The sequence below is a fragment of the Mus caroli genome, chromosome 11 (genome assembly GCF_900094665.2).
Source record: "Mus caroli chromosome 11, CAROLI_EIJ_v1.1, whole genome shotgun sequence".
NCBI lineage: Eukaryota > Metazoa > Chordata > Mammalia > Rodentia > Muridae > Mus > Mus caroli.
In genome coordinates, this window is record NC_034580.1 from 73195927 (window position 1) to 73210966 (window position 15040).

At 47.2% G+C, this 15040-nt stretch overlaps 1 protein-coding gene across 2 annotated transcripts in view; it reads left to right on the top strand.

Moving 5' to 3' along the window:
* The first annotated feature begins 523 nt into the window (after positions 1–523).
* Positions 524–15040, top strand: part of Kiaa0100 (KIAA0100 ortholog) — a 29225-nt gene continuing 14708 nt past the window's right edge. The window contains exons 1-23 of one of the 2 annotated variants that reach the window (XM_021178263.2): positions 524–696; positions 1454–1583; positions 2330–2379; positions 2653–2800; positions 3211–3329; positions 3921–3981; positions 4314–4503; positions 5096–5219; positions 5338–5462; positions 5679–5746; positions 5839–5984; positions 6807–6925; positions 7034–7197; positions 7345–7603; positions 8330–8535; positions 10566–11658; positions 12055–12246; positions 12379–12581; positions 12723–12841; positions 12962–13182; positions 13725–13915; positions 14044–14143; positions 14264–14466. In XM_021178263.2, the coding sequence (XP_021033922.1) occupies positions 629–696; positions 1454–1583; positions 2330–2379; positions 2653–2800; positions 3211–3329; positions 3921–3981; positions 4314–4503; positions 5096–5219; positions 5338–5462; positions 5679–5746; positions 5839–5984; positions 6807–6925; positions 7034–7197; positions 7345–7603; positions 8330–8535; positions 10566–11658; positions 12055–12246; positions 12379–12581; positions 12723–12841; positions 12962–13182; positions 13725–13915; positions 14044–14143; positions 14264–14466 (4299 nt within the window). In that variant the 5' untranslated portion in view covers positions 524–628. Of the gene's footprint in view, positions 697–1453; positions 1584–2329; positions 2380–2652; positions 2801–3210; positions 3330–3920; positions 3982–4313; positions 4504–5095; positions 5220–5337; positions 5463–5678; positions 5747–5838; positions 5985–6806; positions 6926–7033; positions 7198–7344; positions 7604–8329; positions 8536–10565; positions 11659–12054; positions 12247–12378; positions 12582–12722; positions 12842–12961; positions 13183–13724; positions 13916–14043; positions 14144–14263; positions 14467–15040 lie in introns of those variants that run through there. The other variant, XM_029483293.1, reaches the window with a different exon arrangement.

Genomic DNA, 15040 nt, shown 5'->3' on the forward strand with positions numbered 1-15040 from the left:
TGTAGCTGTCTTCAGACACACCAGAAGAGGGAGTCAGATCTCATTACGGATGGTTGTGAGCCACCATGTGGTTGCTGGGATTTGAACTCTGGACCTTCAGAAGAGCAGTCGGGTGCTCTTACCCACTGAGCCATCTCACCAGCCCCAGGCGGGGGTCTTAATGGCCTAGGGAATGCGTTTTGGAAGTGGAACCTCAAAGTGGTGGAAATGACCCATCCTGGTCATCGCCGGGCGAGCTCGTGCGTACTCCGACCCCCGCCTCAGCGCGAACCCGGAGCTCCGCGGCGTGCCGCGCAGGCTACAATCTAGGCGTAGTGGGCAGGACCGCGCATTCGCGGTCCGCCCCGCCCTCCCTCCCCGGAGCCACGCCTCCACTCCGCGCAAGCCGTTGGTCGGCCCTCAGGGCTCGCGCACGCGCGCGCGTGTTGGGGCGAGTCGGGGCGGGTCGTGGAGGGAGCCAGCCGGCTGGTCGATGAGCCGCCGGGGCGGGGAGACGCGCGCGCTCACCAACGCTTCCTCGCCCTGCGTGTGCGTGCGCGGCCGAAGCCCGCCGCGGCGCTGTGCGGTTCCGGCGTCGGGGCCCGGCATGGCGGGGGTCGGGGCCAGGCCGGGCCGGACCCGGACCTAAATGCCTCTATTTCTCTCCGCGCTGTTGGTCTTGCTGCTGGTTGCGCTTAGCGCACTCTTCCTAGGCCGGTGAGGGGATTCTCGCCACAGGGTCGGGGGGACGAGGAAGACCGGCTGGAGGAGGCGCGGGTTGGTCGGGCGCCTTAGGCGGAGGGGGCGCGAGCAGGAGGGGGCGCTCAGCCGAGGCCAGGGGAAGCGAGGTGGGGGCAGGGGCGCTGAAGCATCAGGCTGGGCCCGAAGCAATGCCCAGTCCGGGAACCGAGTGTCTGCGTGTGAGGAAGGGGGCCTTCCTCGGTGGTCTCCCTTTCCTGCTTGCTCCTTTCGCCTCCGTGTCCTCTTCCAGATTGCGAAGGGCACCTGCAGCCGCGCCCTGCAGAGAGGTCGGGAGGACTGGCTGGCTAGGGCAGAGCGGTGTTTGAGCAGTCCCGAGAGTGACCTCTGCCTTCTCGGAAAGGCTGCAGGGTGGGGACGCAGACCGGGACCCTCTAAGGAGTGTGCGATGACGTATTTAACACGACTGCCTTCACTTTGACTGCCTTTTGAGGACCTCTTTTTACTTTGAGTTTCTAAAGATTTGAGGGTTTCTTTGCTTATTTTTTCTTTTTTTGACCACTTTTAGAGGGTGAGTTTCGTTTGCTTAGTTTTGTTTGAATTTAGGGGCCCGTAGTCCTGGTTGTTGTGCCTAAATGAGTATGACTAGAGAAATATTTTAGGAAAATCGTAAAGATCCTAAGAAAAATCCGGCTTCAGGATCCCACCCGTTGCAAGGCCTTTCTAGAATTAAACAGGGGAGAGGGTCTTCTAATCCAACTGTTTTTTTATGCAGGTGGCTTGTGGTCCGGTTGGCCACCAGGTGGTGTCAGCGCAAGTTGCAGGCAGAGCTAAAGATTGGCTCCTTCCGATTTTTTTGGATCCAGAATGTCAGTCTTAAGTTTCAGCAGCACCAGCAGACGGTGGTGAGTTCCGGGAATTGCAGAGAGACAGAGAGAGAGGAGAAGGGCGGGAGTGTGGTGTGTGTGTGTTGGTTTGGATGGGGATTTCAAACTTTAGCTTCCTTCATGGGTAGTTTTCCTAGTTAACTCCACCCTTGTTGTTGTTGTTTTTGTTGTTATTAATTATTATTATTATTATTGTTAAGAGGATCTTAGGAGCTACTTGGAGGACTCTGCAATTGATGCAAGTCGTTTCAAGTGTTTATGGTACTAGATCTGGTGGTATAAACCTGTAATTCTTGCTTCTCAAGAGGCCAAGGCAAGAGAATTATAAGTTCAAGCTCTGCCTGGGCAACTTAGTGAATGCTTCTCTCAAAATTAAAATGAGCTGGAATAGTGGTTCAGTGGTAGAGCCTGGTATCTGCTGGGTCCTCTTTAGTATCTAGTACCAAACAAATGACACAGAGTATCCAGCGTATGGAAGAAAGATCTGAAAGAAAACAGAGAAAGATTACAGGAAACAGCAAACTCACTGTTCTAATTTAAGAGAGGAAATAGGGTGGCAACTTGTTCATAAAAAGAGAACTGCTAAGCAAATTCAGCTAACATCATCATGATGAGCAGGATAGCCATGTTGATCAGAGAAACCAGGGAAAGAGGACCAATAGAACTCCCTTCTCCTGGGACTCTGGACTTTTGCTGGTTCATAAACCTGCCCATCATTGACTTCCTAGCAACCAGGTACACGGCTGTCTTTCCTGTCATTTTAGGAAATTGACAACTTGTGGATTTCCAGCAAACTCCTTAGCCATGATCTGCCGTGAGTACTCTTGTGTCCTTACTCTGCCCTTGAGGAATATTTTGAGGTTGAGTTTTGACAGTAAAATTCTTCTACGGAGACATTTTAGTCGAGGTGGGAGGGACGTTCTTGCTGGAGTCTCCTATTAGTCCAAGTGCTATTTTGTGAGACATGCTGAAAACAACTTCCTCTGTTATTTGAGCTATTATGGGACTGGGAGAGGGTGTGAGGGAGGGAAGGAGATTGCTCTGAAAGGGATGGACCAGATGAAAATGAGGCTTCTCTTCTGGGCAGACACTATGTGGCATTGTGCTTTGGAGAAGTGCGCATCAGGACAGATCTACAGAAGGTTTCTAGCCTGTCTGCCCCATTCTCTCAGAACACAGAGGTGGAGCAAAAGGAACTATCCCTCAGCCCATCCTTGTTGAAGATCTTCTGCCAAGTGAGATTACTTTTACTCTTTTTAAAAATTAAATATTCGTGTGTGCGTGCATGTGCACACACGCGAGGATACTTGCGCATTGACCAAAGAGGCTGGCAGAGAGTGTTGGTTGCCATGGAGCTGAAGTTACAGGCACTTGTGAGCTGCTCTGTGGGGTTGGGAATTGAACCCGAGATCTCAGGAAGAACAGCCAGTGCTCTTATTCAGTGAGCCATCTCTCGGGCCCCACTTCTGCTATGCTCAACTGCATTTCAGAGATGGTTGGCTGGCTTTGGACTGGGGAGGATGGGTGATCCGGTGGGGGATTATTTTACTATCTGGAGGGATAAAAGCTAAGATCTCCATTCTCAGCTGGAAAGGACGAGTGGTGCCTTTACATTAATTATTGCTTATCTTTATTATCCTTCCAGCTCTTCTCCATTCATGTCGATGCCATAAACATCATGGTTCTTAAGGTGGCTACCTCTGAGTCCTTGTGGCACATCCAGATCAGTAGAAGCAGATTTCTTTTGGACAGTGATGGGAAGAGGTGAGTGGTAGGTAGAAGAGGCTGATAGTATCCCTGTTTGGAGTTGCTTGAGAGAAACTGAATGTCGAAGCCTCCTTATCTACATGTCAGGTTCTCATTCTGTGCAGGTTTTCATTCTGTGCAGTCTTGAGGAGAAGCCAAGACTGGCTGTTCTGCTTGCCCTGTTTTTTTCTACCCAACAGATTAATTAAGAGGTAGCGAGGAAAGGGGTCAAGAGTTTTTTGTTTTGTTTTTTGAAGCAGGGTCTCACTATAAAGCCGTGGGTTTCTTAAAACTTTATATGTAGATCAGACTGTCCTTGAACTGACAGGACCCTACAAGCCTTTGCTTCTTTTTTTTTTTAAAGATTTATTTATTATATGTATGTCTTCAGACGCACACCAGAAGAGCACATCAGATCTCATTACAGATGGATGTGAGCCACCATTGGTTGCTGGGATTTGAACTCAGGACCTCTGGAAGAGCAGTCACTGCTCTTAACCACTGAGCCATCTCTCCAGCCCCCATGCCTTTGCTTCTTATGTGTTAGGATTCAAGAGCTATGCCACCACCCCTGGATTAAATGCTTTTAATTTTTTCTTTCTTTCCCAGTCTCATCTGTAAAGTGAACCTATCAAAGATCAATAGCAAAGTCCTGAAGAGTGGTCAGCTGGTGAGTGCATCAGGGTGATTTGGGGGCTTCATGGCCTCTTGAGCATGGGTATGAAGGAGCTTAGGGTTCTTGTGTTGTTAGATTCTGTGCCTTTAAGGGTTTTTCCTAAGGCAATGCTCAACCAGTATTCCTAACCATTGTAGCTTTGTTTGTTTTGTGGGAGACGATTTTGTCATGTGTAGCTATGGCTGCCTGATATGTAGCCCAGTCTGGCTTTGAACTCATGGTGGGCCTCCTGCTTTAGTCTTGAGTACTAGGATTATAGGTATGAACTACCACACTGGTTCCAGACCATTCCAATTTGACCTAAAACTTTAAACCTCCCTTCACAGGAGGACACATGCCTGGTAGAGCTCTCACTGGCCCTGGACCTGCGCCTACAGGTCAGCGTCAGCAGTTGGCATCTGACGGCTGTCACTGTGGATGTGTGGACACTCCATGCTGAGCTGCATGAAGGTCTCTTCCATAGTCAGCTACTGTGTCATGGCCCAGGCCAGATTTCCAAATCTGTTTCTTGTTCAGGTAAAGCCTCGGTCATTGAGTTTCTTGCCTGCTGTAGTCTTGGGGATTATTTTGGAAGTAGAAAAACCAGTGACTTGGCCCCTTGTTGAGGTGTGAATCATTAGACACAATGGCCTTTGTTTAGGTAGAGAGAGAGGAAGTAGGTATTTCCGTGTTCTGAGTCAAAGAACTTACATCTAGTGGTTACTGTGAGTTAGCACTGCATGTTTTATGTATCATTACTACCTTTTTTTTTTTTTTTCTTTTCCAACTAAAGAAACAGGCCTAGAACATTTTAGTTAGCTGACTTGGCTGATGTCTTATAGTTAGTGAAAGTGAGTGTAAATTATTTGACAGTTAAGTCCATATCTTCTCCATTATACCTTACTATTCACCTTACTGTTTATGCTTTTAGCGTTTTAGAGTCTGGGAACAGAAGTATATCAGATACCTGGGTCTGTGATGTTTTGGGTCTTGTACCCACTTAGGCATTTGCTTATCTTTTTACCTTCCTGTATGTGAGGATTTGACTGAAGAGGGGCAGGGCTGGGAGAATTTGAGAATGTTAAGGACTAATCAGGTTCTCATGTATATTATTCATTCCTATTTCCAGATTTGACTGAGAACTTTGCTGAACCAACTCTGCCTGGCCTGTACCTCCTCCAGCGGCTGCCAGACCAAGTCAAGGTGAAGATGGAAAACACAAGTGTGGTGTTGTCTATGAACAGTCAAAAACGGTAAGGACCCACCCAGACTGAGGGTGATCCCATGGCTAGTCTTAGTGTTCCCTGAGCCTGTCTGTGGAGAGCAAGGAGAGGCATGCCAGCTGGTTCTGACATGGACTCTCTGGTTCAGGCACTTGACTTGGACACTGAAGCTGCTGCATTTCCTGTACCACCGTGATGAGGACCAACTGCCGCTTCGAAGCTTCACAGCAAACTATGATATGGCACAGATGAGCACTGAACTCCTATTGGAAGGTTCATGGAAGGGGTTACTGGTACTAAGAGATGGGAGGACCAGGCATTCTGTGTTAGTGCCCTACTGGGTTTAATATCACTGTGTGTGGAAGGAGAGAAGATGAGATATCCCTGACTCAAAGTGTTGATGGCAGTGTTCTCATCTTTTGCCTGCACTTGTCCTTTTCCTAGTTATACCTTGTGGCTTCCCCTCATCTGTTCTTTGGCTTCTTACAGACGGGTTGTTGCTGTCTCAGAGTCGCCAACGAATTGTCTGCCTCAACTCCCTCAAGGCTAATGTGCAGGTAGCTGCCAAGAACCTATGTCTGCTCTCTTCATGTTGATGCATGGCCAGTTCTGAGGATAAAACCCATACTTGGGGTCTTCTCATTCCCAGGTGACCACCATCGACCTCTCAGCTTCTTTAGTTCTGAACACCTGTATCATTCATTACCGACACCAGGAGTTCTCTCACTGGCTGCTTATGCTAGCACTGGAGACCCAAGGAGCCAGTTCACCTAATCTTAAACAAAGGAAGAAAAGGTGAGTCTTAAGTTACCTCTCACCAGGTGTACTCTTTTTAGCCATAAAGTGACATCTTGTGTTAACTATAGATTTAATTGTCTGAGTTCCGTACATCTTCATTTCAGAAGCAAACCTGTTGTATATATATCTTCCCTGTTACAGGGATTATATCCTTTGTTGGTATGAGGATACCTTTTTTTTTTTTTTTTCTGTTTTTTCGAGAAGGATGTCATTTTTATGTTTTCATCCTTGGTACCCAGCACAGTGCCTTACTTACATAAGAGAAGCGGACTGGGGTGAGAAACAGCATCCCACCTGCCCTGGACTGTGAGCTGGGCTGTGAGCTGTGCAGAGTGGGTGTGTGTGTTGCTCTGCACACAGAAAGGGATTTGTAAGGGATGCTTCTTGTGACTAGGATGAACCCTGTGATGCTGCCCTATTCGTTATATTTGGCTGTCAATGTGTACATTTTGTAATTTTGTCCTTTTTTTTTTTTGATTTTTTTTTTTTTTCCAGACAGGGTTTCTCTGTGTAGCCCTGGCTGTCCTGGAACTCACTCTGTAGACCAGGCTGCCCTCAAACTCAGAAATCGGCCTGCCTCTGCCTCCCGAGTGCTGGGATTAAAGGCGTGCGCCACCACTGCGGGGCAGTTTTGTTTTTTAAACTTTGTCTTCATGTCTTTCTGCTGTTCCTTCAGAACACCATGGGGAGAACAGCACTTTACTTTGTAGCTGTGGCCAGGCCCAAAACTAAACTGTCAACTCTGAGTTCTCAGTCTGAGAACTCTGTTCCTTGGCAGGAAGTGGCTATTATAATGATGTCAGTCTTATCCCTGTGCAGAACCTTCCCTCAGATCCTGGCTCCCATTATCTTCAGCACCTCAGTCTCCAATGTCAGCATTTCCATTCAGCTTGGAGATACACCACCTTTTGCTTTGGGGTTCAATTCCATCTCCCTGGGTAAGGCTCAGGGATGGGAAGGGAATGAGGATTTGCCCTTTGGTTATAGCTATGCCTGTTTCATGGCCACGGTGCCTTAATTGGCTACCTCCTTACCTTGTGTTTCAGACTACCAGCACCTCCGGCCACAAAGCATCCATCAGCGGGCAGTGCTAACTGTAGATCATCTCTGCTGGCGTGTGGGCAGTGACTCCCACATTCAGCGGGCACCACATCCACCTAATATGCATGTTTGGGGCGAGGCACTTGTTCTGGATTCCTTCACACTACAGGTAGGTGGATGCTGTGGTGAGTCAGGGCCCGAGGAGCTCCCTGTCCTGACATGCGTCTGAGGCTTGAGTGTGCCCTTGGTGTGGGGGCTGCACCAGGGTATCCTAACTGCATCGGCGTGGTTTCAGTGGGTTTCCTTTCTTTTCTAGGGAAGTTATAACCAGCCCCTGGGCTTGTCCAGCACCCAGTCCAATACTCTCTTTCTTGACTGTACTATTCGAGGACTTCAGGTAGAAATATCAGACATCTGTGCCCAGTGTCTGTCTCGAATCCTCTCCTTGGTGATTCCACAATCTGAAAAGTCAGCTGTCTCTAGGAAATCTTCACTTGGGGAATCTGTGACCTTACTGTGGAAGGTAGACTTGAAGGTGGAAGACATGAACCTGTTCACTCTTTCTGTACTGGTTGGTAAGTGGAACAAGAAGTCTGCTGAAATTCTTCTTTTCATTAAGGAAGCTTATTATCTGGGAAGCCTTCTTGTTAGAGGTACAAAAACGTTAGAAAGGCTTGAATGACAAACTTTGTGCTACTTCTTAGTATCTATTGAAGAAGGAAGTATTTTAAAAAGACAATGGAGCCGGGCGTGGTGGCGCACGCCTTTAATCCCAGCACTCGGGAGGCAGAGGCAGGCGGATTTCTGAGTTCGAGGACAGCCAGGGCTACACAGAGAAACCCTGTCTCGAAAAAACCAAAAAAAAAAGGCACAATGGGAAAAACTTAACCTTGGTATGATCAGAGGCTGAGGCCTGTGTGGTGTGTCTTTTGATTTTTTTTTTTTCCTCAAGATAGTGTTTCTTTGTGTAGCCCTGGCTGTTCTAGAACTGAAGTAGACCAGGCTGGCCTCAAACTCAGATTCTCCTGACTCTGCCTCCCCATGCTGGAATTAAAGGCATGCAACCAGCTTTTTATTTTCTTGTGTATAGTTCTGGGGAGTAAATGATGTATGGATAATTGTAGACATTGAGAAAGTTTATTGACTTTGCCAGATTTAGTTAGGTAAGAGAAGAGAAAGTTTTCCTAACATTAGGAATCACTTAGGGCAAGTGTTGGGACTAAAGACAGTAAAGGGATAAGAAAGGACAAAGGACAGGTTGTCACTTCAGAACTTAGAATGTCTTGGTTTCTTGATGCCAGGTGCTTCAGAGCTACGACTGGACACACTGACTGTCTTGGGTAGTGCTGAGACCTCCACTGTGGGGATTCAAGGACTTGTGCTTGCATTAGTAAAATCAGTCACAGAGAAGATGCAGCCCTGTTGCAAGGCTCCTGACATCCCCACGCCAGTGCTGGGTCTCTCCATGCTCTCCCTCACCTATCACAGCAGCATCCGCTCTCTAGAGGTAATGCTTTAGGGCTATGGGCCAGACTGGATCACTTAAAGCATTCTTTTTTTTTTTTTAATGTTGTGAAACATAAAGGAAAAGGACAGCTGGTGTCCATCTTTCCTTACTTCTTAGATTTTAATCATTTTACTGTGTTTTTAAAAATACATGCAAAATAGAGACCATTTAAATTTTCATATTTCCAGCTTCAATAAATTCTCTTTTGTAAATATCTTGTTGCAGCTGTACCCATTTTAGCTTTCCCTACCCCAAGCTCTGGGGTCATTTTAAAGGTGATAGCAGATAAATCATTTTAATTATAAGTGTTTCAATGTGTGTGTAATATATATAACACACAAATATATGACATATATATATATACACACACACACACATAGATATACGTGTGTGGGGGGGTGGGATTTGACTGAGCAGTTAAGGGTACTTGCTGTGAGTGCTACAGAGGACCTGAGTTCAGACTCTTAGTACCCATGGAAAAGCCAGGCCTGTAGCTCTAGCATTGAAGGATGGAGCAAGTGGATCATGAGACTCACAGGCCTTGTGTGTAAAAGTACTGGTCACACAGTACAGCAGGTTTGTAACAGCAAGTTTCTGGTTTAATGAGAGACCTTGTCACAAACAAAAACAAAAAACCAAACAAGTGGGAGGCTGAGTGGTGGTGACACGCCTTTAACCCCTGGACTCTAGAGACAGAAGTAGGTGGATCTCTGTGAGTTCAAGGTGAGCCAGGACTATACAGAGAAACTATCTCAAAAAACAAAAATCCAGAACAGAAAATAGTTGGGGCTGGAGAGATGGCTCAGTGATTAAGAGCACTTACCTTCATTCTTGTAAAGGACTTGTAGGTTCAATTCTCAGCACCCACATAGTGGTTCATAATCCCCCATAGCTCCAGTCATCGGGGTTCTGACTTCTTACTTTAGCATGTTATTTTGTGTACATGTAAGTAATACACATAAATCTGTGGGTCGGGGGAGGTGAGGGCCTGAGAGATGGCTCTTTAAGTAAATAACATGTTTGGTGTCAGGCCTGACAGTTCCCAGGAGTGGAAAGACAGAACTAACTCTTGAAAGTTACCCTCTAATATCCATCCATACTGACACACAAGACACTTATGGAAGTCCTTAGAAGGCTAGAAGGGATCTTATAATGGAGGATTTCCAGTGTCTTTCTCCACAGAGTAGCAGATGGTATGGGATTTTCATAGGAGAAGGGAGGCATTCCTTAGGAAACTGAGGAGGTTGCGTTTCAGAGACTGAACTTAAGAGAACATCTGTGTCTTGGTATTTCTTTTTTTTTTTTAAAGATTTATTTATTATTATATGTAAGTACACTGTAGCTGTCTTCAGACGCACCAGAAGAGGGTGTCAGATCTCATTACGGGTGGTTGTGAGCCACCATGTGGTTGCTGGGATTTGAACTCAGGACTTACAAGAGCAGTCAGTGCTCTTATCCCCCGAGCCATCTCACCAGCCCTGTGTCTTGGTATTTCAATTTCTCATCCCTTGAGCTATTCAGAACTGACTTTGTCTCTCAGGATGCCCAGGACATATATTCATAGTAAGTCAGTTGCTGTGTTATACTGTGTGGCTAGTACTTTACGTTGTGTTTTAGGACTCAGGTCATCTAATTCATTGACGAAACATTTCAAGTTGTACTTGTTTATGGATGGTGTTCATTGAATGGTAACTTCTATGTGGAAACATAAAGCAAAATGATTATTAATGTGTGTATGCTAGTTTTAGTATGGTAACTACCAAAGAAAACATATGCCTCAAACTTATAAGGCATTTTAGAATCTACTAGAAGAAAATCCAAAAGTGTAAGTGCTCATAAGTGTGAGACAAATGACAACTATTAACTTAGCACTTTAGTGCTAAGGGGAACCAACAAGGCAGTAGTTAATGTGGTTTCTTAGGAAGGACTTATGAATTATAATTCATGAACCTGGTAGGCATGTGTGGTAGTCCTGTTACTTCTACTGTCCTGAGTCATAGTGACTTACATTCTTTTCTTACACCCTAAAGGTTCAGTGTGGTGCAGGGCTGACTTTACTCTGGAGCCCCCCAGATCACATGTACCTGTACCAACATGTCAGGGCCACTCTACAGTGCCGAGACCTCTTACGAGCTACTGTGTTTCCTGAGATTATTGAATCCCATTCACTAAACACTCCACAGTCCACTTGGGAGCCAGAAGACCATCTCCCTGAGTCATCCCTGCCTAGGCGGCTGCTCACCCTGACCCTGGAGGTGAGCACTGCCAAGCTAACAGCTTTCGTGGCTGAGGACAAGTTCATTACCCTGGCTGCAGAGAGTGTGTCACTGAACCGGCATGGAGGCTCACTGCAGGCTTACTGTCCCGAGTTGGCTGCTGGCTTTGATGGCAATAGCATCTTCAACTTGAAGGAGGTAGAGGTGCAGCTTCTGCCTGAGCTAGAAGAGATGATCCTTCACAGGAACCCCTTCCCTACACTACAGACCCTCCGCAATCGGGTTTGGCTTCTTTCCCTCGGATCAGTCTCAGTGGAGTTTCCTTATCAATATGACTTCTCTCGAACTCTGGATGAGGCTGTGGGAGTTCAGAAATGGCTAAAGGGGCTGCATCGAGGAACTCATGCTTGGGCTTCTCCAAGCCCTGCCCCTCTCCCACCTGATTTACTCCTAAAGGTTCAGCACTTTTCTTGGGTTTTCCTGGATGACATCTTTGAGGTGAAACTTCATGATAACTACGAACTGATGAAGGATGAAAGTAAGGAGAGTGCCAAAAGGCTGCAGTTGCTAGATGCCAAAGTGGCTGCCCTGCGAAAGCAGCATGGAGAGCTATTGCCAGCTCGGAAAATTGAGGAGCTCTACGCCTCTTTGGAACGCAAAAACATTGAAATCTACATCCAGCGCTCTCGTCGTCTCTATGGCAACACACCCATGCGCCGTGCACTGCTCACTTGGAGCCTGGCAGGGCTAGAGCTGGTGGCTCTAGCAGATGCATCTTTTCATGGGCCCGAGCACGTGATAGAGCAGGTTCGAGAACTTGATCCTGGAAGCCCTTTTCCTGCTGAAGGAATGGATCTTGTCACTCAGTGGTGTCGTATGCTCAAGTGCAATGTCAAAACTTTTCTGGGTAAGTGCATCTTATTCGTGGAGCCTGGTATCTGTCCTGTGAGTGCCAGGGAGCTCTCTGAGTGATTGCAAAGGAGCTAGGTTTCGGCTGTATTGGGAACCACAGTTGGTTTGAGTAGACAGCTCTGCTTTCCTTTCTTTGTTCCTGATTTCCACCCTGAAACTACTCTGCTGACATATTAATGAGCACAGGCTTTTGTGAGGCTACTGTGGCTCTTGAATTTCATGTTCTCTCTGTCCCTCACCTTTGCCTAGTGGTCTCTGTGACCTGTTTTATCTTTGCTACATAATTGCCAGCCCTTGTTCTCTAGATTGACTATAGATGGGTAAAACAAGCAAGGGGGGGAAACCATGTGTGAACGTAAACAACCAGTGTTCATCTGCTGTCTAATAATAGTTCGGATCAGAGACTATCCACGGTACCTGTTTGAGATCCGGGACTGGCGGCTAATGGGTCGACTTGCGGGCACTGAGCAGAGTGGCCAGCCATGCTCCCGTCGACGTCAGATCCTGCACTTGGGGCTTCCCTGGGGTAACGTGGCAGTAGAAAGAAACATGCCCCCACTCAAGTTTTACCATGACTTCCACTGTGAGTAAAGGAAGCAGTTGGTTTGGCTGAGGGGTATTTATGGGCCTTGGGTAGACGATAATCTGAGGTCCTTTTGGAGCAAAGGAAGACCAGAGAGGTGCTTTGTAGTAAGCCTGCATTCCTCTACCCTAGCGGAAATCTTCCAGTACACAGTGGTGTGGGGCCCATGTTGGGATCCAGCCTGGACACTGATTGGTCAGTGTGTGGACCTCTTGACCAAGCCTTCAGCTGACCCCAGCCCACCTTTGCCCTGGTGGGATAAGAGCCGTCTTCTGTTCCATGGGGACTGGCATATGGATATTGAACAAGCAAACCTGCATCAGCTGGCCACTGAGGTGAGGGGCTCCGTGGAGTCATTTCCTTGTTGGGATGGTGTAGTTGGGACCTGCACAGCATGTGGGGTGTGAAGAGAAAGCTTGGTCTTTTGTCTGTCTGTAGCTCACCCTCGTTCTTTGGGCTCGGGTGGGTCATTGTAGGACCCCTATAATACAACTGAGAACATGCACTGGGAGTGGAGCCACCTTTCTTTTCATTGGAAACCTGGTCAGTTTGAGTTCAGAGGGGACCTGGATGTCAACGTAAGAACAGCTTCTAAGTGAGTGGAGTGCAGGGTGGGGGCCTTAACTGGATGGGGGAGTCGGGGTGGGGGAGAGGGGAAGAGCCAAGGGGAGCAAGTGACCAAGTCTCTGAGGGCTGGGGCTCCGTTGTGAGGCAGGTATGACGACTGCTGCTTCCTTCACCTGCCTGACCTCTGCATGACACTGGACCTACAGTGGCTGTGCCACGGGAATCCTCATGATCATCACAGTGTCACTCTGAGGGCCCCAGAGTTCCTGCCTGAGGTACCCTTGGGCCAGCTCCATGACTCCTACCGGGCCTTCCGCTCTGAGAACCTCAATCTCTCCATCAAGATGGATTTGACTCGCCATAGTGGGAGTGAGACTTGGGCCTGGGACAGTGGGAGGATGGGCTTGGGTACTGACCACTTAGAGTGAAAGAGGGATGGGACAGAAGGACAGAACAGAGCTTAGGTTGGGACCTTTGCAAGAGAATTGGTGGTTTTGGACTGCTGTTAACAATAAAACCATAAGTTGTGTTGCTTATGAGCAGTGGATATTCTCAAAGTTGTATAGTCTAGGAAGTTAAAGATGGAAGTTGTCTGGTGAAGTGCACCCTTTGTCATCAATATCATAAGATCTTTGTCCTTGCTGTCAGCTTCCCTCATCAATTCCATCACCTTGGAGTTTAGGATTTTAACCTAAATATCTGGCTGTAGGGAGTCGGGTGGGGGAAGAACAAACATTTAGACCATGGCAGTAGGTGAAAGCAGAGAGCTTAGATCCTTGAAAGAAGTGCTGGGGACACTGCATATGAGGAGGGTGTGTGGGTTTTTTAATCTCTAAAAGTGAAGCTAGGGAAGCACTTCCCTCACCTCTGTGTCAACCACAGCTTGAATGTGTCTGTCCTTTTCTTTGTAGCAATATCCCAGCCCCGAATTCTGCTGTATAGTAGTACCCTGCGCTGGATGCAGAATTTCTGGGCAACTTGGACTAGCATCACAAGGCCTATCTGTAGAGGAAAACTGTTTAATAACTTGAAGCCCAGCAAGAAGAAACTTGGCCAGCACTACAAACAGCTTTCCTATACTGCACTGTTTCCCCAGCTACAGGTTAGACTCAGCATCTAACAGTAGTTAACTGGGTTTTCCTTTCTTAGTGCTTTTTATTTTCTAATATGTTGAATCTTAGTCCTCTCTTCTGCCATCCTTTCTTCAGTTTTTGTCTCTCTCATTATCAGGTACATTACTGGGCTTCCTTTGCCCAGCAACGGGGCATCCAGATTGAGTGCAATCAGGGCCATGTCTTCACTCGGGGAACTCAGCGGCTTATACCTCAAGGTCAGGCCAGAGGGTCTGTTTCTCCTAGTCTGTTCCTTGGGTTTCTTCTTGGTTCCGTTCTCCTCTTCTCACATAACTTTCAAACATTCTGCATGGAATATATGCTGCTTTTTTTTTCAGCTGGCACAGTGATGCGGCGCCTTATTTCTGAGTGGAGTGTGACCCAGATGGTGAGTGACTTAAGTCAGGTGACTGTTCATCTGATGGCTTCCCCCACTGAAGAGAACGCTGACCACTGCCTTGATCCCTTGATCACAAAGACCCACCTATTGAGCCTGTCTTCCCTTACTTACCAACGGCACAGCAATCGCACCACTGAAGAGGTACTGTTTGACAGTCTCTTTTATCAGTTATGTTAGTGTCTCAATTGCAGTGGGTAAAATAGACTACTGGTGGCTTAACAGAAGTTTCTAGTCGTTTTGGAGACTTTAGAAGTCCAACAATATAGTATCATGGCTTTTACTGTCATGTGGGCCCTACCGTCATGTGCCTGTCCTCACCTGTTATCTTCTGAGTCCAAATAGTATTTCCTTGGGGGTGAGAGTTAAATTCTGGTAAAGTTTCTAACTGTGTTCATACTGTGTATGTCATTATGATATATTCACTTGGTATAGTTGTGTCAGCTGCTCTTTTTAAGTTGCATTTATTGGGTTGGTGGTTACATATGTGTGCAAGTGAGCGGACAGTTAGCAGGAGTCGGTTCTCTCCTCCCACCATATTAGTTCAGAGGATCCAACTCAAGCCATTGGTTTGGTGGTAAGTACCCTTACCCACTGACCCATCTCACTAGCTGCTGCTGCTTCTTTTTAATTTTTATTACATTAATGTAAAAAGAAAAGAAAGGCCGGGCGTGGTGGCGCACGCCTTTAATCCCAGCACTCGGGAGGCAGAGGCAGG